We start from the raw sequence: 27,619 nt of genomic DNA, 5'->3' as shown, positions 1-27,619 counted from the left end.
CTACACCTCTGCGCTCTACTTTGCACCACTCTACTCTATGCCACTGCACTCAACCCTACTTCAGTCTATGGCACTCTACTCTACCCTGCACCATTCTACTCTAGGCAGCTGAATTCTATGCTGCTGCATTCTGCCCCACTACACACTATACTACTCTACTCTGCACCATTGCACTCTATACCAATGCACTATGCCACTCTGCTCTACACCACTCTACTCTACACCACTGCACTCTATGCCAGGTCACTCTACTCTATACCACCCCACTCCACTGTAGGTCACTTTACGTGACACCACTCCACTCCTTTCTATGCCATGCCACTCTATGCCACTCCACGCAGTGCAACTCTACGGCACTCTACTAGACTTCTCTCCACACAGTACCACTCTACTCGATGTCACTCTACTTTATACCACTCTATTCACTCGATTCTACTCCAAACAACTGCACTGTACGCCACTTTACTGTGTGATACTCTTTTGCACTCCATGCCATGCCACTCTACTCTGTTCCACTCTAAGCCTCTCCACTCCAAGCTACGCCCCTCCACACCATGTTATTCTTTGCCAGTTCATGCTAATGCATTCAAATCCATGCCATTCCGCTCTGACACTTTAGTCCTTTCTAGGACACTCCATGTTACGCCACTTTACTCTGTAAGACTTTACTCCATTCCACACTACTGCACCCTAGGCACACCACTTTACAGCACTCTGCTTCACTCTATGCCACTTAACTCCAATCTATGCCACTCCACACTACTCCACTCCACGACTCTCCACTGTGTGACCCTCCACTCCAAGACACTCCACTCCATGACACTACTCTACTACAGTCTCTACCACACTCTACTCTATGACACAGTACTTTATGTCACTAGAGCACACTCTACACCACGTTCTCCACTCCACTCTACTTTATGCCACTCCATTGTACCTCATTCTACTCCACTCCACTATACGGCACTCTGTATCACTCCACTCTACAACACTTTACTCCACTCTATGCCCCTTTACTCCCTGTCCCACCACTGTACACCCCTCCATGTCACTCCACTCTGCCAATCTACTGTGCAATACTTAACGCTACTCTACGCCTCTTTATGACAATACTCCATACCAATGTCCTCTACACCACAAACTTTTAGCCATGCTGGACAGCAGGCATGCTGGTGTACAACATGACTAAAACACATTGGCAAATCCAATAGGTCTTTCATAGATGAGACCTATTGGCTTTGTCAGTGCTTGGTTCTCGTTTGTATTCTGAGTGTCCTTGAGCAAGGTCATACGCGACTGCTGTGCACTGCAGGAGATGGGCATTCCCCAACTGTATTTGCTCGCAACAGTGTTACTGTTGTTGAATAACTCTGTTTCACGAGACTTTGGTAGAAGTCAGTTTCTTCTTTTGCCTATGATTCTGAACAACATCATCAGTGGTGGTGATGATATTAATGATGATAAGCTGGTGATGATAATGATGGTGATAACGAAGATAAGATGATGATGATTATCATTATTTTAGTTCAGTGCGCTATTTGAACAGTGGAGGGCATTGAGAATACAAGAATGAATTTGTGTCTAAATGTGTAGCTTGCCTACTGGATATGTATTTATTTTATCAAGCAGATCGGTATTTATTTGTTACAGTTTCAGAATAAAGACACATTCTCATTGTTTGCACACGTTTAGCAGATTGGGTGCAGAGAAGTAATGAAGAGATCATTTATAAGAGCAGGTAACGGAGAATAAAACAAAATGTGCATAGAGTAAAATGTAGAAAAGAAGAAAGGTAATGCATACCAGTTGAAATATATATATATTTGTAGGAGCGTAAAGGCTGAGGAGAGAATTTGCTGACTGTGAGAATTGTGTCTGAACCAGTTGAGATCATGATAGTGTGTGGCTAATGAAATAAACTTTTCTTGGAAGACATTGCTGGGTTGAGATTCACACATTAAAGATGAAATTTGCAAAAGACAGGTGTGCAAATATGGGCGAAGATTATTGGTGGGTCAGATGGTTGGCCTGATAGGAAGGATGTTTGGTACCAAAGACAATACAAATAAGTACCTGTAGTTTAGTAGTTCAAGATCAAGGTGCGTTTAATTTCTTATTTTGTTATATTCTATATATCTATTTGAAGAGTTAAAAGGGTAACTTTGTTGGGAGGTAGAAGAGAAATCAGAGATGTTGACAAAAGCAAGTATGGAGATGGTCTTTCAAGCAGGTTATTTTAAGTCCTTTTTGGAGTAACAATAAGTTCAGAGAGTAGGCAAGACGGAGTTCCATCATGTCAGGGACATATCTAATAGGTACTTCGTCAAGGTCTGTTTTTACTTGAAGCTCATGGCTTCTAATAGAAAGAGAGATGAGATTCTGAGTCCACATGATCCTCCAGAGCTTATGAGTGTTCGAGCCTAATAGCGAGGAGTTCAAATCTACTTATTTTTTGTGGGTATATTGTGTCTGAATGCAATTAACAACCTACTTACTGCCACTGTTACTAATTGCAATATAGAACATAAAATATGAATGTAATATAAATATGAGAAATAATAAAATAATACAAATTATGTGCATTTGTGTGGCACACTTTATCAAAGGAATAATTTATTATTTACATTTTATCTACTTGTTCAAGTTGTTTTTGGTGAACCTGCCTCCCAGCTTGTGTTCCTTAGGAAGCATAGGAATTGGACAAAACCGTGCAGCCTAAAGAATTTACACTTTTGAATGTAGAAAGATTTCTTTAACAATGTACATGGTAAGACATCTGAGGGCTTTGAAGCATATGCTGCAGAGATGCGTGCAACCTGACAGTCACTCCTCATACACTGGAGAGCAAACCCAGCCTTTTTTCTCCCCGGGCTTCTAAAATAAGATCCAATTAGCGTGGTCAGATTAACACATGGTATTTACAGCATGTAACATCTGCACATCATGTAGTATCCAGTATTTTATTAAAACGATATAGTTTATTTAATCCCTGTCTTTCTTTTGCTCAGATTTTCTGCTGGTAATACTAAGCATGTCTGCTCTGTGATGTTCAAATGATTATGTGGCAATATTGTACTCGAGTTTCTTTAGCAGGGTGACGCTTCTCTGAAATGCTCAGTGATGAGTTGATGTCACCACGGAAACTGTGACTGAATTCCACGCTTTCTTTCTGAAAATAAATATAAATTATATAGATGGAACTGAGGAGGAGAAACAAGATGTAGTGAACCTGAAGGTGCTCAAGGGGAAAAACAGATTATCTTTATTGTTCTCTAGACCTGGCACAATGTTGAAGGAAAGATCATAGCCTGAAGAGCTGGAAAGTAGGAGATGTGCTTTTTAAGACCCAATATATTCAAGGCAGGGACATTAATGAAAACAGAAACATTTGGTTAATTGGGTCGAACAAGAAAATTATCTCTCGTGACCCTCGGAACATAATAAAAATATGAGAAATCGCTGGAGTGACAGTGTCAGCCCAAGTGGCAAGGAAGGTGGACAGTGATTCCCTCAGAGCATCAGGTTGTCAGCTGTGGCACAAAGCCAGAAAGTGGTGTGAGTGTGAGGTCTGGTTGTAGCTGTTGTGGATGGTGCCGGGGTGCATTGATCAGTGGCACTCTCCTGCAGTTCCAGTTTGCAGGTTGGATAATGTCATGGGAGGAGGACAGAGGAGCTAGAGTTGTGGTATCCGTTCATCTCTGTGGTTGGGCTTCCGTTCCTTACCCTGGTAACATTTATCTTGACCCATCACCACTTCACATGTTGTTTGTTTAGTTTGCTCTTGAACATGGCATGTATGTAACCAATTCCCAGACCTTCTTCCGTATTGATAGAGATCCCTGCACATAGCTGCTGTCAGATAGATTGAAGTTACATGACTTAAACTATTTGCTTTCATGAGGAGGGGACCTTTAATGGGACCGCTTCAAAAACTGTAGAAAATATGGGCCTGCGTGGCCTGGAGTGATTGCTTCATCTGTATCTGAATGTTTAGGCCTGACAGCAATGTGCAACTCCTCCCAGCTCTGCACAGTTCTTTTTTTTTTTAACTGACGTTTCATGCTAGGTTTACATATCTGTGTGTTATCCTATGATCCTGCCAAAAGTTTGTGGCTGCCCAGTGCTTGACTGTATACTAGGTCATATGCTCTGACGTACCCTGGGAGACTAGCGGCACAGCCGTTTGCAGCAGCTTCCGGTTCCCAAAGTTATTTTGCCCATGACGCTCACGCTTGTGCATAAAGATGTGGACATGTATGAAAGGGCTGGCCATTTTCACCTAACCTACCTAGGTAGACAGCATAAGGTAGTTTGCACTGCCACTGTGTTCTCAGTCTTCCTGAGCGCTGAAGCTCCAGCATATACATGTAATTCTGCTAAGAGTAGGCCTTAAGATTAAAGCTTAATTACAGGATTTATGCTTGTGCTGTGTAGCATAGTTACAACATATATTCCTAACTGAGGTAATACTGAAATGATTAAAAAAATATAATTATGTTTTCAAGCACCCCTACCCACGTGTCTATTGGCTACTTGATCAACTGCATTGTCACCAATCATTACTGCACCCTTAATAGACTTTGGTGCCTTTCTGGCAAGTCACAGAGCTAACAAGGCGGAAGGCTACCTGGCGATTCGCAATCCAAGAACAGAATATTTAAAAAAAAAGATTCTTGTTCTATATCCGGTGCCCATAAAAATTTGGAACCTTTTTCATGCTTCAAGAGAAGAGAACGAAATATAAACAATACACACACCCCCACCCCTCCCCCAAAAATAAATCCTCCGTTGTGCTCCATTTGTTTGAAGGACACTTCTGTGACCCAGTTTCATAGACATCACTGTTGTAAGTGCTATACCTGGGGGTATCAGGAAGAACAGTCCTCCCATTTTATGACCCAAAACTTAAGCAGCCTTGACAATAAAATGGAGTACACTTCTATTAACCTCTCCCAAGCAATCCTATTACCCTCACAGTGTCATGGTGGTCGAACACTGTGCAGTAGGGGTATGCCTATCGCCGGCTCCATCTGCGTTCATGAATCCATTTGCCTGGCAAGTCCAGGCTTCCTTCCTGATGACCTTTTGACCCCGAGCACACAAAAGACTTCTGTAGATCAGAGTATCTCTTGCTGGCAGTGTTTTTGGCCGGCAACAGAGATTAGCCCAACCCTACGGGAATTAACTGTACTTAATTTGACAGCAAGTAATTATAGAATGAACTCGGGGATAGTTTAACACAGCTATGAACAATTATGCAACGGTTATGAGTAAAGTATTGAAAGCAAAGGGTTTCTTAATATTGCAATCCTAAAGGAAGCCCTGCGGGTTTTAAAGACGCCGCAATTAATAGTGATTATTCACTTCAACAGTAGGGTGATTAGTGATGCTGCTCCCATCACCACGATTATTTCTTAGTCACCTACTTCGATGCCTTAAGTATCATAAGATGGTGACAGTAGTAATCTCTCACGCTGTTTACCTATTGAAACAAGAGGTTAACAAGCATTGTGTCTTGAGTACACACACACACACACCCACTGACAACATACAGTTACTGGCAGCACACCTCACCCAACCACTACTCTGCATACTCTATAAACTCTTTATTTTAAATTATATATGTTTATTCAATTTTCTCTTTTTTTCACTTTTTTTTCCCATTCATTTTTGTTAGGCATAGGGAGATTAAGTGATTTGCCCAGAATCACAGGATGTTGAGCCTCGATGTCGAGACTCAAACCCGGTTCCCCAGCTTCAAGGTCGACCACTCTAGCCGTATTGCTACAGTCTCTCCCCAACGTGAATACAATGACATTGCAGCATTGCACAGTAGGTGCATCCATAGACATCATCCTTTGCGTGACGCATGTAGGGGTGAAGAGCGGGAGGGACAAGCTGCAAGGAGGGCCGGAGAAACGGATCAAGCAGTCCTTAATGCAGTCTTACTTGCCTCTATAATCGCTTTATTCTTGTGTAGGTTAAAATGCTGAAGTCATGTTAGAGTTCTATTACAGCCTTTGCCCCACCTCTCCTGATGGATGGCTGGTCCTTGCATTTGCCATCTTTCCCTATTTGTTTTCTGGTTTCTGGAGAGTTCTGTCAGGCTTAGCACACTCACACTAAGGGGTGATTGCCAATTCTTCTGTTTGCTCCCCATTGTGTTACTTCATTGAATCCTGATCCGCCAGTCCATATATACATAATAAGCCCATGTGTATCTGCAAACAGGGCACCTTCTGTAGCTCTTTCTCTTAACCTTTGGAGGAGGAGCCTGGTGTTTATAAACAGTATTCCAAGCGATGATCCACCAGTACCATGTGGTCCTGCTGAGTAAACCTCCCCTGTGTCACCCCAAGGCCTTGTCAAAAGTGTTGGTAACTTTGCTGTCTTCTGATCATGTTGACCCTCAATCCATGGTCCTGATTGATGTCTTTGAGTGCCACGCCCCGATCTAGTGTCCAGGGTGTTATCCTCCACCCCACTAGTTTTCTATTGGCTGCACTGAATCACTTTCAATTTTGCAGGAATTAGGTATTTGTGTATTATTATTCTCCTGATTAGAGTGTGCATGATTTGGCATGCGTGGAGACTATTACGCTTATACCACAAAAGTGATTGCTTCAGTGAAATCTCCTGCATTGTACCACACTGTCAACGGCATGATTTTGATCGTTCTCAATCATGCTATGTGTAAAAGAACATAGAAAAACAGAGTTATTTCCTACCAAGTATCCTGCTGTGGGCCTGTAAGGGAGCTGCTATTTATGATTGAATGCTCTATCAGTTTGCTGGGGAAAAGCTTTGGCTATTTTGAATCTGAGTTGCTAGCTCCCTGATGACTCTGCAAGAATTCTTCTGTTTGTCATGGCCTTTTCGGTCCACAGTGGGCTCTCACCTCACTGGCTAGTATTGCATACTTTTCCTTCAGGCAGGGAAGTTGGTAACGTTGGCTGCTAAAGACACTGAAAAGAATAGCATCCTGAGCTATTATTAGTGGCCACCCTTGTCACTCTTTTTCCCACACGCGGCTCTATTTGGGGACGACCTCTCATGGCAAATTGTGCCCCTTGAGTTTGAAGCCAAGTTCAGTGTTAGCAAACCTAAAGATTCTAGTCGACAGCATCAGACCTTTCTCATCATCACACATTCTCATCCCTGAAGCACGCAAGTACAGAAGATGTGACGAGCATGAGAGGGTACTTCCATCACTGTCTCCCACCCAAGATGCTGTGAACGCAAATGACCCCCGGAATGGACCCGTGACAATAACAGCGCATGCACCTGCAGAATGTGGGCTGCCGTCCGTACCTGGCTCAGACACACCTACACAGGTTGGGGGAGCAGCGGCGGGGGGCAGGGGTGCCTCAGACAGCTATCCGAGGGGGCGCAGCATCCTCCAGGCACTTAACAAAAGCAACTTCCCAGGCGGCGGAGGGGCACGCAGGGGGCAGGCTTGAGGCGACGCCCGTGCCTGCCACGCACGGTGACTATGGCTGCACATGGGAGGGCGGACACGTAGGCGAAGCGAGGCTGTCAGGAGGCGGCCGCGGCAGGGCCAGCCGGTGCTTTGAAACTCCTCGCTCCGTGGTGAGAGCTTCAATCACATCCCCTCATCCCTCATGAGGCAGCAGGGTGGAGCCAGCCCAGCACAACCTCACTGCTGGCTGCAGCGGGAGGACATTTAAAGCAGCAGGGAGGCTTTTCATGGGATCACTGAAAGGCGAGCAAGGAGGGCTTCAAAGCGCTGAAGGCCGAGCTAGGAGGGCCTCACAGTGCCTAAGGGCCAGCAAGGAGGACTTCACAGCGCTGAAGGGCGAGCAAGGAGGGATTCACAGTGAAGAAGGTCGAGCAAGGAGAGCTTTATAGCACTGAAGGAAGAGCAGGGAGGGCTTCACAGTGCCTAAGGCCGTGGTAGGAGGGCTTCACAGCGCATGTGGGCCAGCAAGAGTGACTTCACAGCGCTGAAGGGCGAGTAAGGATGGATTCACAGTGAAGAAGGTCGAGCAAGGAGGGATTCACAGTGCAGAAGGAAGATCAAGACGGGCTTCACAGCCCTGAAAGGCGAGTAAGGAAGGCATCACAGTCCTGAAGAGCCAGCAAGGAAGGCTTCACAGCACCGAAGGGTGAAGAAGGAGTGCTTCACAGTGCTAAAGGGTGAGCCAGGAGGGCTTCTCAGCGCTGAAGGGTGAGAGAGGAGGGCTTGACAGCACCAAAAGGCGAAGAAGGGGGGCTTCACAGCGCTGAAGGGTGAGCCAGGAGGGCCTCACATTGCTGAAGGTCCAGCAAGGAGGGTTTCCCTGGGACAGGCAACTGCAGGCTGCAGCAACGGCGCTGCCATGCATGCATGCATTGATCCATCACTCTTAGGACCTGATACAGAAACAACTTCTGGCGACTTTGAAATACATACATTGGACAGGTTTGGAAGTAAACTCCCCAGCCCAGGAATTATCTGGGGAGAGTCCCTAGCACGTATGGTGCTCGGTGGCTCAGCGAACTAATGCACCTGCTGAAGACGTGTATGACACAGTGTAGTTACCTGTTCTACTCAACATTCCATAGTTTGAAAGTCACGTTTGGTAACGAATATGTGTTTTTTGAGCCTCATTAGCTGCAAAGTGCTCTATTAAAAAATACAGACCATTAATGCTGACAAACAAACTCGCGGAGATATGAAGAGTCTAAAGGAAAGTTTTAAGGCACGGGCAAAGTCAGCAATAACCCAAGGGCCCCACCTTCCAAGTGCCACCCCCCCCCCAGTCGGGGAAATGTAACTTTTTCTCTATTTTACATCTGCCTATTTTATTTATCTTTCTGCACGTCTCTTCCTCTGCCTACTCTTACCTTACCCCAAACCAGTATCTTCTTAAGAATTTTTGGCAGCTCGAGAGCGACATATTTCAACTGTATTTGTGAGTCCGTGTTCAAATTTAACACATAATGTAGTATTATTTCGCTTCATGTGGGATTGAAACGGGTAAGATAATGTAAATATGTTGCATACAGGGCCCCCCAAAAAATGTTTTGCCAGGGACCACCCATATTCTTAAGTTGATACCGAAAAAATGAGACTGCTGTACCTCTTTTCACCAACACAACACTGAAACTTTCTCTGCTGCAGCCAATCCAATGCCCAATTTCGTCCAATCAAAATTGGCAGAATGAAAGGTTGAGCCAACAGGGAATGTTGACTCAGCAGTGAGTAATGATCTCACTGAGATAAGCTGCATGTCATCCTTCTCCTTTAAAGGGATTACACCGTTTAAGATTTTTTAAGAAATGTACAAAATGTAATATAACTCCAAGGGTTTGAGAGGACCTGTGTAGAGAGTTACCAATCAGATGACCAAATCTTTATCCTTCTGACTCAATCTTTCACTGTCCCAACTTGCTTCATAAAATAAGAGTCCGTATTGAAACCCATCACAGTAGCTCTTTTTTCAGAGGTTTCACTAATCAGGGCCAAAGAAGGTCTGATCACATCTCGCCTACCTTGAACGAACTCCGTTGGTTCCCTCTCCTGCCCTTCCAAAATTCACTTCAAAGTTTGTTGTGTGACTTACAAGTCACTCCTTTTGAGCAAACCTTACTGCATTGCTACTAAGGTCATACCTTCTGGTGCACACTACTGGGATCACATCAGTGGCCAAGTGCTTGGACATTCAAAAGAATCACAAAGAATGCCCCCACCGGCAGACGTTCGTCTGATGTGTTCCAAGACTCTCGGAGGACGTCTTCGTTGATGCCGTTCAAGAAAGGTGTGAAGCCACCTGCCTCACAGCCTTCCTACCCTCATACACTGTTTTCTTCCCCCTTAGTTCTCCATTGTGTTACTGTATTTCTTCTGTATTGTGTATGCTTCATAATACCCAGCAGTAGGTCAAGAGTATGTATGATCAAGAGATTTTACTTACTCACATCACGTCAAATATCCTATGTAGTATTTATGAATTCCTGCCAAGACCTGCAGGGATTCTTACATTCCATTTGAAGAAAGAAACAAACCTTGATGCAAGGACCAAGAAACATGACACTCCTCACCCACACCCTCCACAGGGCCATAGGAAAGCTCATGAAAAATGCAAAGGATGGACTAGTTCAAATCCCAGGTATTGAATTTTGGAAATCTTTAGCTCACCTTATCCGTTCCCGCTGACAGTCACGTGTACCTTATTCCGAAGACACCCACATTGTAATTAGCATTGATAGTAATATAGGCCTCACTCAGACTAATTTTCACACTTGCTTCTCTAGTGTGGTCTGCTGGATAGGGGAAAATGCATCGAAACTTATCTCGGATGCAACTGAAGGGCTGGCTATAGAACGCCCTCCTTTGGCCTAGTCCTCTTGGTGGCTATCTCGGGTCCACCTCATAAGTCTCCCATACCACCAAAGAACCTTCATGTCTGATTGGTGATACCCTTTCACCTTTTAGAACTCCTGTCTGGCATCTAATTGTTTCTACAATATTCATCTTGTCAGAAAGATTTTTTCTCTACCACCTGAAAACGGTAGGCAACAGCGTGCATCCATCATGATTCTTCCCTTGAATTACGGCAACTCGTTATGCTTAGGATTGAATAAGGCATTTCCGTCCATCTTCAGATGGTACAAAATGCTGCCGGCTCCTCCTCAACCTTCCCAGATGTTCTTCTATTTTGCATATTCTTTCCAGGCTCACTGGCTCCACATTGAAAAAATACATTCTTTGTAAAACCGTCTTTATCTGACATTGAGCCTTTTACAACATTGGTCACATTTTTTACCCCTACATTGCTCCTTGCAAATTATCATTTGCTTCTCGTTCCCAAGGTCAACAAGCATTGGCATAGCCAATAGGTCTTGCCCGTGGGACTTTAGAAGTGTTTAGTTATCCAGCACAATATCCTTGGTGCAACAACATCAACTGTTGTATGGCTAAACACTTATAAGGTCCCAAAGGTGAGACCTATTGGCTATGCCAATGCTTGTTTACTTATGTTAGTGTGAGGAGGTTAAAGAAACAGAAGGGAGGGAGGGTTTTAGAGGAGAGACTGGGAAGAAGAAACAGGATGGGGTGGGAGGGGGAAGGTAAAAAAAAAGCACTATCATATGGCTAGCGTAGACTGCATCATAGCACTTTGAAAAAAAGAAATAGTACCTGAATCTCAGTGGTTGTCCAGCGGAGGAACACTAGTTAAATGTAATTAATCTGTGCTTGGTCCTTGCACCATTGAAAGAAAAGGAAGTGATGCATGGCAACTGCTGCCTAGTGAGAGCTCTGTAAACCTATGGTAAGTAATGGGCGTGTTCCAAGCCCATTATAGAACACAAAAGTCTTGCAAGAGCGCATGCTCACGTAGGCAAGACTTAAAAATGTTGCTACAGACATTCTACCCTATTCTTCCAAAAAGCGCAATCAGTCATTTAATAATCCCAACCCCCCAACTATAGCATGCTAATTTCATAAACCAATAATATATTTTAGAGCTCGACATTCTAACACGGTATTTTTTTCCATCAATTGGGTGGCTGGAAAGTGATGATAGAGTGTTTTTGTGTTTGCTATTTTTTTTTTAGATTCATCTTTTGAATTTGATTTTATTTATGGAAAAAGTAAAACTGTGAACACCAGCAGCAACTGTAAGATGGCCCTGGTATTTAGAAATGGAGTGAGTCTTGCTCAGCAGGGAATGTTTATGTGTCTTTTAATAAATCAGTCTGGATGAATCTATGCAGACATTTCCTGCTTGTCCAGACCAAAATGAGGGGCTTTGGAGCAATGTGTTTTCCGAGTGCTTGCTGGTTCATGTCTATTTAAGATAGCAAAATACATATATTTATATGTTATTTAATTTACACATAGACCATAGACCTCATACTGTCAGCTGTTTTTCCGAAAAAGGGTGGGAATACTGCTCTCTCTTTCCATCCAGCACACTTGGATCTGGCATGCGTGTAAACTTGGCTGGTAATAGACCTGTGCTGAAAAGGCTCATTGACTTCTTTTAGTAGGGCAATAGTAATGGAGGCCATTTCTCATGTCTTCATTGTCTTCACATTGCAAGCGTTCGATGGTCTGTCATAATATTCTCAAGTGACCTAAGCACCCTCCATTTTGTCTACTTGACAGGGAAAATAGACTTCTTGTGGGGGGAGGGGGCAGTGGGAACTGGCCTAATAGCGCATGGGGCAGTGCAAATGGAATTCAGTGTATGTGCTCATCTATTCATGCCAAACAATTATTGATCACCTAAGTAAGCTGGCAATCCTTCCCTTTCAGAACTTTGCTGAGAGCACCATGAACGAGCTGCTGGGCTGGTACGGCTACGATAAGGTGGAGCTGAAGGATGGAGAAGATATCGAAATTAGAAACTACCCAGCCGACGGGGAGAGCAGGCAGCATATTTCTGTCCTCAAAGGTAATGGGATTTGATGTTCCTTTGTCTTCACAGTGGCAAAAGTACACTCTTCAGCAGTTACGGAAATAGCGAGCTAGCAGGCTGACATCTTGGAAAGGTCTCCTTCACTGGCTTTGTGTCCCCAAGATACACAAAGAGCCAGCATTACAAGCATTGTTAGGAGGCAGAGAATCCTTATTGGGAGGGTTGAGGCCATGTGACCATTTTTGAAACTGAACAGCTTTACTTTCCAGGTCAGGCATCTGCTTGAATAGAGGTGCCTAGAACTGTGCTAATCGCTTCACCCATTTTCTACTTCAAATGTGCCCCCAGCCTCCAATTCTGTAGAGTGCCCTTATTGTGCAAGTCATTTAGGCCTTCCCGCTAATTGCACGAAAAGCACATCTGAATTGAGGTGAGAGAGAATAAATTCTGATGTGAAGAGTTCTGATGTCCGTCCGCTATTCTGGATGACCTGACTTGACATCAAGTACAGCGCCTAATGCCATCAGCATCCCTTATGTGTCACTCTGTCTCCCTACCTCCATATCCCACGCTTTCCCTGTGCACTCCTTGATCCCCCTGCCACCCACTGGTAGCTCCCATCTTCTTCTCCTGCTTCCTCTGTGTCATTCTCCAAGTCTCCATTATCTTCTATCTCCCGTCCGACCTTCCCACCGTTGCCTTTACCTCCTTTATTTCCCTCCTCTCCCCACCCTCTCGTATTTCCATCCCTCCTTCAACTATGTTCTTCTTCCTCCCTGCCTACCCCCCTCTTAAATTCTAACTGTTTGCTTATTCTCCTTCCTTTTTTCCCAGTAACGTCTTATAAATGCAGCTGGCAAAGGAAGGTAGACTAGCCTGAAGACTATTTTGAAGGTTTCCTTGTATTCAACACTCAAGATACTCAGTTCTAGGCATTAATTGCTCATCCCACCCAGCTGTTTTCATTGCATGCTGAAATCTGTAGTACTGGTTAGCTCATTATAAAACTAGGACTACAAGTCCCAGAATGCAACAAAACATCCTGGTCTGGACAAACTAATCATACTTGAAGATGGGAATCTTGAGTGCTCTGCAACACTGGTTTTTTTTCTGTGTTTAGACAAGGTCAGGTGGATAGTGAGCCTTCATTATAGCCTTTCTATTTCCTAGAAATTAATGAAGGACTATAAGGAAGGCTACCTTGTCAACCGATTTTATTTGAAAAAGAAACAAAAAAAAAGAACAGTACTAAAGGCAAGAATGCCTTTAATGCAGTCCTCCTTTAATTTTTGTCTGGCTTTAATTTGCTTATGCTGCTTGCTTTAGCGTATTAAAAGCTACACCTACTGGCTTTGCCTTCGTTGCCAATACATTTCTTGCTAAGAAGAATGGTAGGCAGTTCACATATTTTTATAGGAGAGTGGTTTAGCTAAATTTCATGGAGCTGAAATCGTAATCTTATTTATTATCTCAGCTTCACCAGTTAGCTAATTTATTTATCTGTTGACCTTTAGCAAAACTTCTTGGTATCTGTAGCCTAGACGGTCCTATTTGAAAAGTGTTTGTGAATTAGCAGGATATATTGTATTCTATTAAAAATTTAGTCCTAATGGCTCTCATGCAGTGCTGTTACAAAACTGGCTACCGCATGTGTTTCGATGACAGACAAAACAGCCTCAAACTGTGGGAGGGGGTGGTGGGTACCATCATCTAGTGGACTGCCTAATGCACCTCCAGCGCTATATTTAGACAAACTGGCTTTTTAACAGTACATAAATTGAGCTCTCACTTCTTCACTGTGTGGATCTTATATGCTCTTATTAAATGGCAGCTATCCAGGATTGCCCCATCATTACCTGCATAAAAGATTAATACATTAGGAGGTCTCTCCAGCACCGAACTTTCCTTCGTGCTACATGGGGATAGTGTAGCAAAGAGTGCTTTCCATTTCTTGCTTATCCTTTGGGTATTACTACCGGTGTTTGTCTCACAATAAAGATCGACTATAGTTAATGAGGTGTGAATGTCCCACCATGACTTTTGCAAAGGATATACAAGGGGCTCCCCACAAAGCTCTTAACATGACCTCAATAATTTACCTTCCACCAATATTTGATCTGTGGCACATAGACCACACAAGTGCTACAAGGACAGCTCTCTACTGGCTACCAATCAAATAATGTCTAGAATTGATCCTATTTTACCTGCTCTGCAGGTCCCTACAGAGTTTAACCACAGATTTCTCCTCCTGAGTGCTATCATACCAGCTGACAAGATACCTAGGTCAGAAACCCAGAATCTCATGTCCTTTACAAATTAAGGTACAAGCATCAAGGGAGAGGTTCCCTGCACACGTTAAGCTCCATGTTCTAGACAACCCTTGTGCTACTCATCACCTTGAACCTGATCACCTGAACTTAAAAAGAGTGCCAAAAGTCGACCTTTTTTACTCTGCTGACAAATACATTGTCTCCTGAATACATATCTTACATTCTTCCTGGTTGTCCTCCTGCATTTGCCCCAATTTTTATCATGAATCGCACCCCCCCCCCCCCGATATCTATATCTGACCTGACATTTGTATTTGTGTGGGCGCCAGATTTGTCCAATCAATGATTATGTACATTTAATGATAAGACTCTGAGGTATCCTTGAGCTTTCACTCCATTATTCCAGAACTCTAAACCCATAAAGAACTTAACAATCCTTTAGACCAATTGCAATACTTATGGGTTGGTTTAGACAAAACACATCTGTTCCAACCCCTCTTAAAGTTGGCAGCACGCCGTTATATCATTTTGGAAAGGAGTACTCTCCGCTTCGTTTTCTTCGCTTTCTACAGATTATTTCCTGTCGCTGTCTTGACTGTTCACAACTAACACGAAGGTTACAAAGAGATTTTGAACGCTTGGATAGCTATTGATTTTAGGACCTTGTTAGTCTATGGGATATCAGCAATTCAGGTATCTGGTTGGATATATGGTTACCGTGCAAATTGGTCCTTCGTTGGATATTTGAGTCTATGCCCTGATGAAGTCTGAGGTGATGTGCCTAGACGAAACACGTGTTGGCTCAACTTGTGGCTTCTTGTTACACTGATGGAGTGAAGTATATTGAATTTATGCATGAAGCCTGAATAAACCATCACAAAAAAGGACTAAGAAGATTATTAATTGGGCTTTTTACGTTGTTCTGTGAATGTGGCTCAGGGGTTTGATTTTCGCTTTGGCTATTTGATTATGGATTCATCTGCTTTCTGTTAACAACGTGGGACAGTCATTGTTTAAATCCCTTGGAGCACTGCCACAGATTAAATGGATACTATTCTCTCCTAATATACAGTAGCATCACTGTGCGCAACTTATATACCCCTACTGCCTTCCTTTGTCTTTGTTCCCTCTTAAAGTTACCCAAAGGATTCTCCTTTGATGACAGGATTGAGGAAACAAATATAAAAGTAGTACAATTCAAATACAGTAAAATATAAGTGATGACTTTCTTGACCAATTAAAATAATTTAAGAAGAAAAATCAAGGTCTTGTGAAAAATTAATGCTGCTTTATGAATTAGACAGGAAGCAGGGAAGGCTAGTCAAATAATTGAAGCACTTGCAAAAGATATCAGGTATTAAACATCAAATGTTAAAAATTTGCTCAAGAGTTCTAGCTCGACCAATGAGATTTGCTTTGGTTGCCTCTGCTAGCTGATCTAGGAAAACTAATACATGAGAGCACTAACGTGCAATCACTTGCAGTAAATTGATAAATAATCCTGAGTAGAAATGATTGTGCATTTTTGCTCTTTGCTTTGATCAATGTACTACTGCTGAAGCTGCACAGCTAATTCTTAATGTTATGTTATGTTATGTTAATTTCGATTTATTTAGCGCCAAATCACCGACAGGTCTCTTAGCGCTTGCTTTGGGAACCCGTCCTGGCTTTCCCTGCAAGAAAACCCCTACTGGGCATCCCCAAGGTGAAGACCAGGCATCCCATCGCGGTGGGCCGTAGTGGAGATTAAACAAGCTATTGCCCAGAGTTGCAGAGTGTGAACCCATGATTCGAGTAGGCACCGAGGCGAGAATTATTGAGTCTGTGGACATTTTTGAGCTCAAGACCCTGCCGCGTCGGGAATTGAACCCTGGTCCCGGCCGGTTCTGACCTCTGCATCAGGGTCTGCCTCCTCTAACCAGTGAGCCACAAGTCCTTTTTCTATCTCCATGCTGGTGCTGTTACTGGAGTAGGAAGGAAGATGTTTAAGCTAATCATTGATTGACTTGATCCTAAACCAAAGCCTCCTGATTGTTTTTATTTTCATGCTTCAGAATCCTCGGTAAATTTTCTTGAGGTGTAAAATAAGCAAAAAATGCTTTGCATTGCTTAAGATGACATTTGTTCGCCAGTAGCAGATGAATGACATGCATTAGATCTCTGAATACCTCAAGACACTGCTAGACTGAACTGTCTGGTGGTTCATGCTTTCCTATGTTTCAATTCATTGTCAGAAATTGATGCAAGGCCTAGGGTCCTAAAGCTGCTGTGGTTCACCTGTTTGTGTGAGAAGCAAGACTTCCTGGATGAATTTTCATGGGAAGCCCAGCTTGATCTTTGGATAATTTAAGCAAGACAATAGCTCAGCTTCTTCATTAGACCATCATACAGCCAAAGTCAGTGCTTAATTTGTAAATAAAATAAGTGCCAGGGCTCTCTTCAGGAGGCCACCACAGCTTGCACCACACATTGCCACTGTCATGCTGTTAATGATAATAACAACACATCTACTAACCATCACACACCTACAAGTGTGACAATTCAGACTATTGCAGTCCCCAAATGTGTAAGAATAGCTTGGGTGGCAGGTAATAGTTGGTTTTAATGTATATTGCATTAATATTCAACTGATGTGGTGGTCCTCTCTAAATTATCCAGACAGATCCACCTGGTGGCAAACTGTCACAAACCCCAGTGTTGACAATTAAGTGCTGTTGCCGAGCACAGGAAACCACTGGCTCAAATTAAGCACTGTCCGAAGTCCTTCTCCCTTGAATTGGACATCAGCATTTAAAGATTCTTCAAGACTGTTTTCGTAAAAGGCAGAGTAAAGCTTTTCTTGGTCTGTGTCCTTGGGTAGGCCCTGGTTAATGAACAATATCTGTGGTGATTGAATAATTTGCTTGGCCAGAAGCCTCAGTAAATATGCCCCTAATAGAGTAGCAAGCCCTGCAGGGAATTGTACGAAAGCTATAGAAAGTGGATGCCAATTGGAGGAAGTCTCTAGGGAAGGGAAGGATTGGTACTGGTAAATTACACAAAAATCTCAACTCTTATGCTCTCATTGACTATAGTTGGTCACACTGCAAGCCATTATCAACTCGCAAGAAATACTGCTATTTTGCACAGCCCTAGGCCCCAGTGAGGGACCTAAAGCAGTCAACCACACATTCAATGACAGTATCTGGACCCTAGTGTGACAGAGAAAACCAAAAGCATTCGGTGCCACTATTGCAGCTCTTACATTGCAATGAGTTAAATTGCATTTTGACAAAGACCAGATACAGTCACAAGAATGACTCGCCCAGGGAACAAGGCAGTAATTCTTACCAAAGTTTAAAGGAAAATAAAAAGTTACAAACATAAGGTAGATGAATTTCTCCAACTATACATGCAAGTTTCTAATGCATAAATGAAGTGTTTTCAGATTATTTTTCTTTGCTCTGTTAGTCTTTAATCTATGGGTGATTAGGTAATTGGTCTACTTTTCTCATTTTATATGTTTTATAAGGTGGAGGGTTAGGGGTGTTTTAGTTGATTTTTCAGTTTATTCATTGTTTTGTAGTTCTTGGTGGAATAGGCAGAAATTGATTTCTTTTATTTCCCTGTCATGTAGATTGGCATGTGGCATATGGTTTTTATTATGGTTTTTATTAAGGATTATGACTGCTTTGAAAGTTATTTTTGATTCAAAATGGAAGCTATCAGGTGAAGTGGGAGCCTCCACTGTGTTTTTTTTATTCAGAGTTGTTTTTTGATTTTAGGGAATTTTGATTACTTGCTTTTTTGGTGGTAGGCAGAAGCCTAGTATGTTTCAGACCAATAGTGTTTTCAATGTCAATTTGGGCAGCAGTTGAAAGTTTTTCCCCTCAGCTTCTTATTCAGTGTGGCCCATAGATTAATTTTGAACCCAGTAACAGGAGGTACTGGGCCCAATGTAATTAGAAGTGGAACCACTGCTGAAAGCGATTTCACCTGTTTCAAGCAGGTATACTGTGGAACATTATGCAGAAAGCATCACATTGTGTCCGATTTCCGCATGTTGTTAAACCAAAAACAAATAATTCTTGTATATTCAATAAATCCCTGGCTGCCAATGTTTACAGGCCACTCGTAATGAGGGAGATATTTGGTGAATACACCATAATAATTTGTTTTGTCGCTGTTCAGGCCGAGACATTTTGCAACTTGATGAGTGAGATATAGAAATTCAATATGTTTGAGTTTTATGTTATGTTAGGCATTGTCTTGAAATATAGCAGTGTGTAATTGTCATAGGTTTTGAAATCCATGCTGAAATTTGCTCAGATCATCTGAAAGGTTTTGCATGTGTTAAATAACATGGATATTCTGGCGGTACTGTATATGTCTTGGTCATATTACGTGCCATGAAGTCTGTTGGCCAGGGAGAGAAGAAATCATCCAAGGACTGTGTCTTGTTCTTTGTGTTTTTCTAAGAATAATTTGATCATCGTGTGTTGGTAGAGAACCAGGATAGACATGTCTGCCTCTTCTGGTATGGTGAGTAACTCTTCTGTCTTTCTGTGATTTGCATTTATAGTAGTATTTCTTGTCCCGAGACATGCCAAACATTTTTGTATCAAAAATGTTTTTCTCTATTCGTTTGGCTGTCATTGACTATTAGATTCTGGTTGGTGGCTCACTGGGATTTCTGCAACTATAAGGAAAGATTTTTCAAAGTGAGGTAATTTATCATTATTTTAGTTGACTGAGTATGCATCTTTAGCTCTGTATAGTATCAATGACTAAAACAAATAATCTTGCATTTGTTCATTTGTTTACTAACAGTGGTAGTGGTACTGTCGCTCTTACCTCAGGTATTTTGCCCTTGCACTTCATCAAATGAAATAGCTTGGCAGTCTGTAAACTTCAGTGCCACAATTCCTCGTCCAGGAAGTGCCATGATGGGAGCACCTGCATCAGTGACCTTTAGGCTCAAATTAACATTACTGGCTTGAACGGAATTCAAGTATATTTTTTTTGGGTAGAATATGCATCCCTAACTCAATTAGCCATGTGCGTATTATCGGGTTGCCTGAATATTTCATCTGGCAAATGTGTGCTTCCAGTATCCGGATGCATCCAAAGTAGAAACTTATCATTTAAACATTTAAATTGACGAGACATCTTAAACTCTAACGAGAGGATTACATTTTAAAATATCCCTTGAGACTAATTACCCTCTGTATCACTTCATGTTTCATTTTTTAAACATGAGAGGCAGCTAATCTACATTCGGAGATCAAAGATGCATTAGTATAACTTTCCAACAGATTGGCCTGATGTTTTTGCGGTGCCAAAGCCCAATAATATGTTATACTTGTAGTATCCTACATTTACAGGGCAGATGCTGGAGTGAGGAGATTGGTGCATTGTGTTGCTAAATGCTCTCAGTCAGTGGTTCTTAAACTTTTGACTTTGTTGGACCACCACTGAATCTTTACTAGGATCCGGGGACCCAGCTGAGTCATTATTGGAAGCCAGGAATTGCCGGACTGAGCAATTTCCATGAATTGAACGTCAAAAAGTACATCAAAGAGATGCTCAAATATTGAAATATTTTGTTTAATTCACAATCAAATATAATTTTCACATTTCAGTATTGCTTCTTTATTTGTATATATTTTAATAATTGTGATTTATTAATGTTACTATTATTTAATTTCGTAAAACAGTCAAAGTCCCCTGAGTAGACCTTGCTGACTCCCAGGGGTCCTCCGACCAGAGTTTAAGAACACTGACATAGTTTCTAGACCATCTTTTATTTTCCTATCCATCTTCTCAGCTTTTAGCTGCTCTCTTTTGCCCTTCCTTCCTAGAATGTGACGACTGATTGGTACATTAAGTACCCTTCAAAAATTTGAGAAGACTAAACATCACTAACAATTTTTCCAACTTAGCTTCTGGCTCCCACACCTTCAGGTAAATCACTTTTCAATACTTTTTCTGCTAATGACTATTCCTCCTACTCCCCTCTAAAGTCTATTTCTGTCTTGGCAAAAGTGTCTAAAATCTTTGAACACGTTGTCCATAATGAGTTATGAAATATCCTTCCCTTCACAAATTTGTGCCAGCTCAGCACTCACTTTCACCCTGACTGGTTCACTAAGATTGGTTTTCTTGCCTTGTCTAACTCTATCTATCACTATCACCATAAGCCATTTTCTTCTCTATCTTGGCGCTTTTGAACCTTGTTGCTTTTGATACTCTCAATCACTCTCCTCTTTTCTATATTTTTCATGTATTTTGGGATCTTGTTCTTTCAAAATTCTCTTCCTGTCTTTCTGACCGCTCCTTCTGATTGTCCTTGAAATGTTTTATAACCTCATCTGTTGCAATGACATTTGGTGGTCTACTCTTTACCATGTACACTATTTCTCTTTCATCCTCTATATCCTCTATTTGGTTTCACGCAAACTTCATGCAGATGATGATCAAATCAGTTTTTCATTTCCAACGATTACTGACATAGCCACAGTAGTCTCTCTCTATGTGTCTGCTTGCTGCTGATGTTTTGATGGCTTACCATTTCTTTCATCTGAACCTAAGATTAAAGTTCTCTTCTTTCCAGCGACTGGGCTTTTTTTGACTCCTTCTTTCATTTCCTTCCTTCTAGCAGCTATCACTCCTTCCACTTCCACCTACAATCTTGGTATCTTCTTTGATTAGTCATTAAGTTTTCAAAAGCAAATATTCCTTGTTACTTCTGATTTCTTGCGCTGGTTGTTTTCAGTTGTATAACATCGAGAAAATGTGCTCCTTTCTGTCCTTGTCTGCAACTAAACTGCTTATTTATTCACTTATTCTATCTAGACTTTTCCTTTTCCTTTTATGTTAGTGTTCTGCATGTATGTTCTTCTATTTCAGTTTATTGTTCAGTTCTTCTGTCTGCATGTTATTTGGACTTAACTTTGTCCATATAGTTCCTTACCTACCTTGTCTTCTCTATTTGCCTATTGGGCATCAATCTGAATGTGATTACTGATGTGTCATTTTCAAATGAAGCAATTCACTTACTTCTCCATATCTTATAGATTTGGTAAATTTATTGGGTGCGTTGTCACCTTTTGTTCATTGAGAAGGTTTGAGTGAACCCCTCTCCTCCCATCACCCCCTTTGTGCACCGTTCAGTTTTCCGTCCTTGTCTCTTATTAGATCCTAATTTGCAGAATCAGTTACCTCCTGCTATTAAGCTAGCCCCATCTCCTTCGGTTTAATTTTTTTTTTATACAAAGCTCTTGAAGAGTCCTTTCCTAGTTTTTCATTTCCACGGTGATCCTTTTGTTCTGGATTTGTTCTTGTTTATGCTTGTGCTGCGGTAGTCTGAAACACAGTGTTATTGACATGCCCCAATTGTGTACTGATCTATGCTGTTTAATAATTAACATTTTATAATGTCAGTAAATTTATAAGATGCCTCTGCATTTGGTTTGATAGCCTAAAGTTTGTATGAAATCGATAATGAAATAAAAACACAAAATAAGGCATCATGGAAAGTGCTTCCATTCCTTAGTTCGCGAAATGACCCCTGGACTTCTAGAAAGCTTTTTAATCGTTTGCAGATGTTGTTCGAGTAATTTGTGGTTTGTAGACCTTGTGTCAGTAATTACTGGTTCCGGTAGGTGTATCCACATTCTATTTTAAGGTGTTCATTGAAGAGAAGGGGACTTTTATATGTGATTAAATAGCTGTACTGCAAAACATTACAGCAGTGTCCTGAAAGTCATGTCTTTGAAGTCATTTTTTACTAAATGGTAGCCATTTTCTGGAAAGGCAATGCTGAATATACGATTAGCATGTGTATGAAATTTAATATGGCCATCCCAGCCATTTTCTTGTTGAAGGCTGACCAAAACAACACGAAACAACAAGCCATTTCCACCCGTTAATTAAACAACTTGGAAAGTCTTTATTGATCCTGTTTATTCATATTTGACCGGTACAATATCTAATGAAGAAAAAAATGCGTACTGAATGTCTTTTTGTCTGTGCTCTTAACCACACGAACTGGTATACAGTGCATACAAACCTTAGTCATGTATCAAGGAGATGATTAGGAAACAATTACCTGCTGTTTCGTACAGTGGAAAAGATAACTTTCACATGAACCTGTATTGAAGGATTTCACCCCAGAAACAAAATATATGAGCAGAAGCCATATTTATAAGGATGGTAATTTTAAAGGCACATTTCTTAGCATCCAAAATTACAAGAAAAAGCTCAGAAGAACATCTTAATTAATATGCAGTGCAAGATTAAGGGTTGTCCATATTTATAAGTTTTGTGGATGGGACAGTCCACCAAAACGTGGTGAATATCCTGTCCAACATATAAACAGTGCTGGGATCCCATGATGGGATACCTGCGGGTAGCTATGCGCTTTATAGATGCTCATAGAATAGAATAGAAAAGGAAAGTGCCATGGTCTATAATGCACCTGTAATACAGTGGATGGAACATCTGGCAGGTTTGTGATGGAGTACCCTGACTTCCAAACTCCAACTAAGGCCTTAAGTGTGGAAATTCATAAATATATTCTCACACTAACACAAACATACACTAATAGAATGAGACAATGATATGCTTGTATGTATGTCAAAAGTAAGATAGATGCATGTTTACAAAGAGAAGTAAAGAGACCAGTATAAATATATTGATTTATGGACAGAGAAAATAAGTGTCAAACTTTCATATAATGACGTAGAAGTTAGGTCCGTGGAAGGTAGTTAAGTATTCACCACAAGTGCACCACACATACACTATCACTTGCACTTCACCTCCTCCCAAGTCACCCATAGACCTCCGCCGATGCTGAACCCAGTTATTTCATAGTGCACCTTACAGAGGCAACCGTTGCCTGATTGAGCAGAACATTTCCATTTGCTAGTAGACAGAATGGCTGTCTTGTGTGGTTTAACCATCCACCCATGCCAGCTTGGCGAGAGAGGCGACAACAGAAAATGTTCCAAGAGCTGACTGATGAATGTATTGTGTGGGACTACAGTCTGTGCTAAGAGTCATTTGAATTGATTCTGATGTCTATGCCAATTTTTGATAATGCTTCAATGAACAATGTATTGCATTTGTTATGGAACCATTGTTTTCTTATCAATTTAAAAGCATTGTTTAATCTACATATTGACCCTCGTTTGAGGTGGGGAGTTTGCAAAAAAATGTTTATATGCAGTTGTATGTTATGTTATGTTATGTTAAGGGGTGCTTGTAAAGCGCACTGTCACCGTGGGTTTCCTGGCGCTGGTCGGATGCAGAGGGGTTGTAGCATGAGACATGGTGGTTTAGGTTCTATGTAAATTACTATAATTATTTTTGTTGATAATTGTGCTCATCTACGTTTCTGAAATATATATGAAAATAGTCCTGTACATGAGTCGAACTTCTACCACCAGGTTCCTAGTTAATCTTGTGTAGATGATCCCCAAATTTAGCCTGTTAAACATTTGCTATATCATTGTTCCATACATACATTTCATCATTCACCCATTGATCAGTCGCATCCTTGTACTTAAAGAGACAGCTCTGTTGAGATGGGCTTCCTTGTAACTCTAGTTGAAGAAGTTTCTGTAAAGCGTCCTGGTAATGAAGCAGCCTTTGATATGAGCAGACTCTGGGCAGCTCTCTGAGGCATATAGTTGTATCACAAAAACAGTCTTGCTGTGACAATACACTACTATTCAAGCAACAAGTCTAATTTGCTTTGACAAATATTGACTATAGGTAAGAGGGGTCTTGAAGCCAGGAAGTGGTGTGAATGCTCTAGAATGTTGTTTGTTAGAAGATCAATTTCTTTCTACTGAGTATGAATATCCTCCTCTCAAGTTTCAGTCGATGGTCACTGTGTGTTATTCCTTTCCCGAGACATCTCCAAGCTTGTGGTAACGTACATTGACAAACCACACCTCGGTCTCCCTTTATGCATACATAAGGACCTGTGTGTGTCACCCATTTTGTGGTATTCTGTTTATGTTCCTTTCTTGCTCACATGCAGTAAACTTTTTTACGTGCAATTTGGCAAAATGTGAGTATCAGATAAAAACCCCAACCAGTCTAGAGGTCCACAATGAGAAAAGATCACTTCCCTATCTCTATTTATAATGCGATGTAAATACCTGATCATTTGCTTGCAGTTGTGCTAGCAAAAGCATGGGTGTGCTTGTTGAACGCTTCTCATCTATTCTACTGATTCATATATGTAATTTATCCGACATTGTTACAGAAAAGTGCTGCACGGTTCTAAATAGTACCTTGTTATCAATATCATAAGTAACAAAATAAATGATACACAGGCGAGTGGGCCCAACAAGCCTCTTCAATTCTAAATAAAAATTCTAGGCATGCAACCTCCCTTGATGTAGAATTCCAAGAAGGACATTTATCAATATGTTGGAATTGTCTAGCTTGGGCAACGGCTTCTTGACCTTCTCCCACACGGTGTGGCATGCTTCATCCTTGGGTGCACTCTTGTGTGGGAAAACAACATCTACTGAATGTTTCTGAACTGTGGGAGAAGAGGTGTAGGGAAAAGCTGTGAGGGTCATTACTGTAACCATATTGTCCCGTCCTTTTCATGATATATACATGTGTGATGGACTGCTATTCAATACCACACTCCGACTTTCATCTTGGGAATCTCCAAAATATAATTGTCTGAAGGCGGGTTAATGAGCTCCATTCTGACCCTCATCATAAATTTAAAATCCAGAAATCATTGATTATGAACCTTTAAAATCTAAGTGTGTCAACATGCTTCTGCTAACCCTGGGCTCCTCGAAGTGGAAACAAAACGCTGCCGCTCCGCGGAGCTCCGCAAGTGGCGGAGTGCAATAGAAAAATGCCTTTCGCTGTGATTTTCAGTGCCGGATGCTTGTCCACACTGTGCAATCATTGCGAACGGCACCATGCGCAGCACAAGCAGGCGCTGCTTTCCTTTCTGCCACTAGAGTAGATTTTTACCCGAGCTGCAGCTTTCTGAACACGAACGGGCAGTTTCTCAACGCGAGTGGTTTGGAGCATACGCGATCACTCACAAAGAGAACCCTGACCCCACCCCTACGTTAAGCAATCTTGCCGGGAGGTTTATTTTCCTCGCTCGCGCTCGCCAACTCGATGTTGACAATCGCGAACGAGGAAAAATTTTGCCGGGAGGTGGATTTTCCTCACTCACGCTTGCCTTCTTGACATTGACGAAAGCGAGCGGGAAAAAAACTCAGCTCCGCTATGCGCAGCAGAGTTTTTCAGAACCCCGCGAGCTCCGCGTAACGCGGAGTGGGGAAAACTCTGCAAACTCCACGAGTGGAGCAGAGTTCACCGCCCAGGCTTAGTTCGTGCATTTTGTAGTTCTGTGAAGGCTCAAGGGCATTCATAAGGACTTAATAAAGGAGTAATGGTGATTGTCATCCATATCATACGTAGAAGACACTTGACACAATCCAGTGTCAGAAGGTTGTGACTGTGGTTCTGTTCCCTGGTGTTGCGTATCAAGTGGTTTCCTAGTAAAGCCTGAATCCATGTGGCTTTGTCCTTATCGAGGACCATCTTTAGAAACTCTACTGCGCTGTCTAATAGGAGTATTCTTTATACCTGATTCCCTGGCTGTGGCATTTGAGTCTCTGCAGCATGAATGGCAACAGATCCTAGTGAACCGGGCTGTAGTACTGAGTGGACTGTTGCATGGGATTGTTCAAGCACAAACTGTCAGGAATGTGTGTTAGTGGTATGGCAAAGCGGAGGCAACTCTTTAGGGAACCTTCATAGTGCTCTATACTATCATATTTAAGGAAGCTTTCGTCTTATGTGGTATCCTTTTTTAACACATTTCTGTTATTTGTTGTATTCCTGCCACTTTTCCACTCTCTCCATGCATTTTAATGCTACGCAACCTTGGGACATGTTGTGCACCCTAGAGTATTCTCGTTCATTCATTCATTTATTCTTACATTGTTATGTTGAACCATACCACCATTTAGCCATATTCAGTACCTCATGTTTCTACCGTCGTTCCACTCCATTCATCAACATGATGGGTTTTGAGCTGTAAAGTTCCATTTCCAAACAGCCCCCCAACTCTGCCAAAATGATGGACTGGCCGCTTCATTGGCTGAGCTGTGGGAAGTAAGAGACTTGTAGGACCCGCTCAGTCAGTCAGTCAAGAAATCAGTTGTGTAGTAAAGTACATTGGGCTCTAGAGCAAGTATGAAAATGGGCGTACTTCCCCCACCTGTGTAGAGAAAGTCACAGATGCGGTGCAGTTGGCCCATCAGGCCCCTGTCCCCTACTGCATTGGACTGGTTGCATTAATAATGGCTCCACCTCTGCAAGGAATGGCCTAAGTCCTTGTAAAGTTCCAAGGAACAGCCACCTCATTCATACCACTCAAATGGATTATAAAGTGTCAAGATTGAGGTGGTGGCCAGCCCACTGATAATAAAGACAGCATCGATGCATGCTGTGCAAAACATTTACGCTTCTTTTACTACACTGAACCTTAGAAGACCTATGGCCCACTTGTAGGTGTTAGAGGACTAGTACATTTGGGAAACGTGCATAATATTTATTGCAGATTCTTGTGATGGAAGATAACTGTGAAAGCACAAATGTTTAACTAAGAAACACTTTTGCTGTGTTGTATCTCTTTTTTCCAGAAAACTCTTTGCCAAAACCAAAATTACCTGAAGACAGTGTTATTTCGCCATACAATACAAACTTAAGCTATTCAGGTCTTGCCACGGGAAATGGACTTGCAGATTTACCAGCAGGTTCAAAGGAGCATGGGAGTATGCCCATTGTTGTTCCCCTAATTCCACCACCTTTCCTAAAACCACCAGCAGGTAAATGATCGCAAACCTTTCTTTTCAAGTTTTGACTGAATATTCATGACTCGAAGCAGATGTTCGTAGTGGGAATGGGCGAAATTGTGCATCTTTACTTCTTAAAATTCCACGT

At 41.9% G+C, this 27,619-nt stretch overlaps 1 protein-coding gene across 7 annotated transcripts in view; it reads left to right on the top strand.

Annotated features, from left to right (window-relative positions):
- Positions 1 to 27,619, top strand: part of SOBP (sine oculis binding protein homolog) — a 429,255-nt gene that overhangs the window by 97,997 nt on the left and 303,639 nt on the right. For 4 of the 7 annotated variants that reach the window (XM_086926692.1, XM_086926690.1, XM_086926688.1 and 1 more), the window contains exons 2-3: positions 12,266 to 12,404; positions 27,319 to 27,504. In XM_086926692.1, coding sequence (XP_086782818.1) covers positions 12,266 to 12,404; positions 27,319 to 27,504 — 325 coding nt within the window. The remainder of the gene's footprint in view (positions 1 to 12,265; positions 12,405 to 27,318; positions 27,505 to 27,619) is intronic. The other 3 variants (XM_086926694.1, XM_086926693.1, XM_086926691.1) reach the window with 1 other exon arrangement.

Source organism: Lissotriton vulgaris, chromosome 6 (assembly GCF_964263255.1).
Source record: "Lissotriton vulgaris chromosome 6, aLisVul1.2, whole genome shotgun sequence".
NCBI lineage: Eukaryota > Metazoa > Chordata > Amphibia > Caudata > Salamandridae > Lissotriton > Lissotriton vulgaris.
The sequence above is the reverse complement of the archived record's forward strand: the minus strand, read 5'-3'. Positions and strand labels throughout refer to the sequence as shown.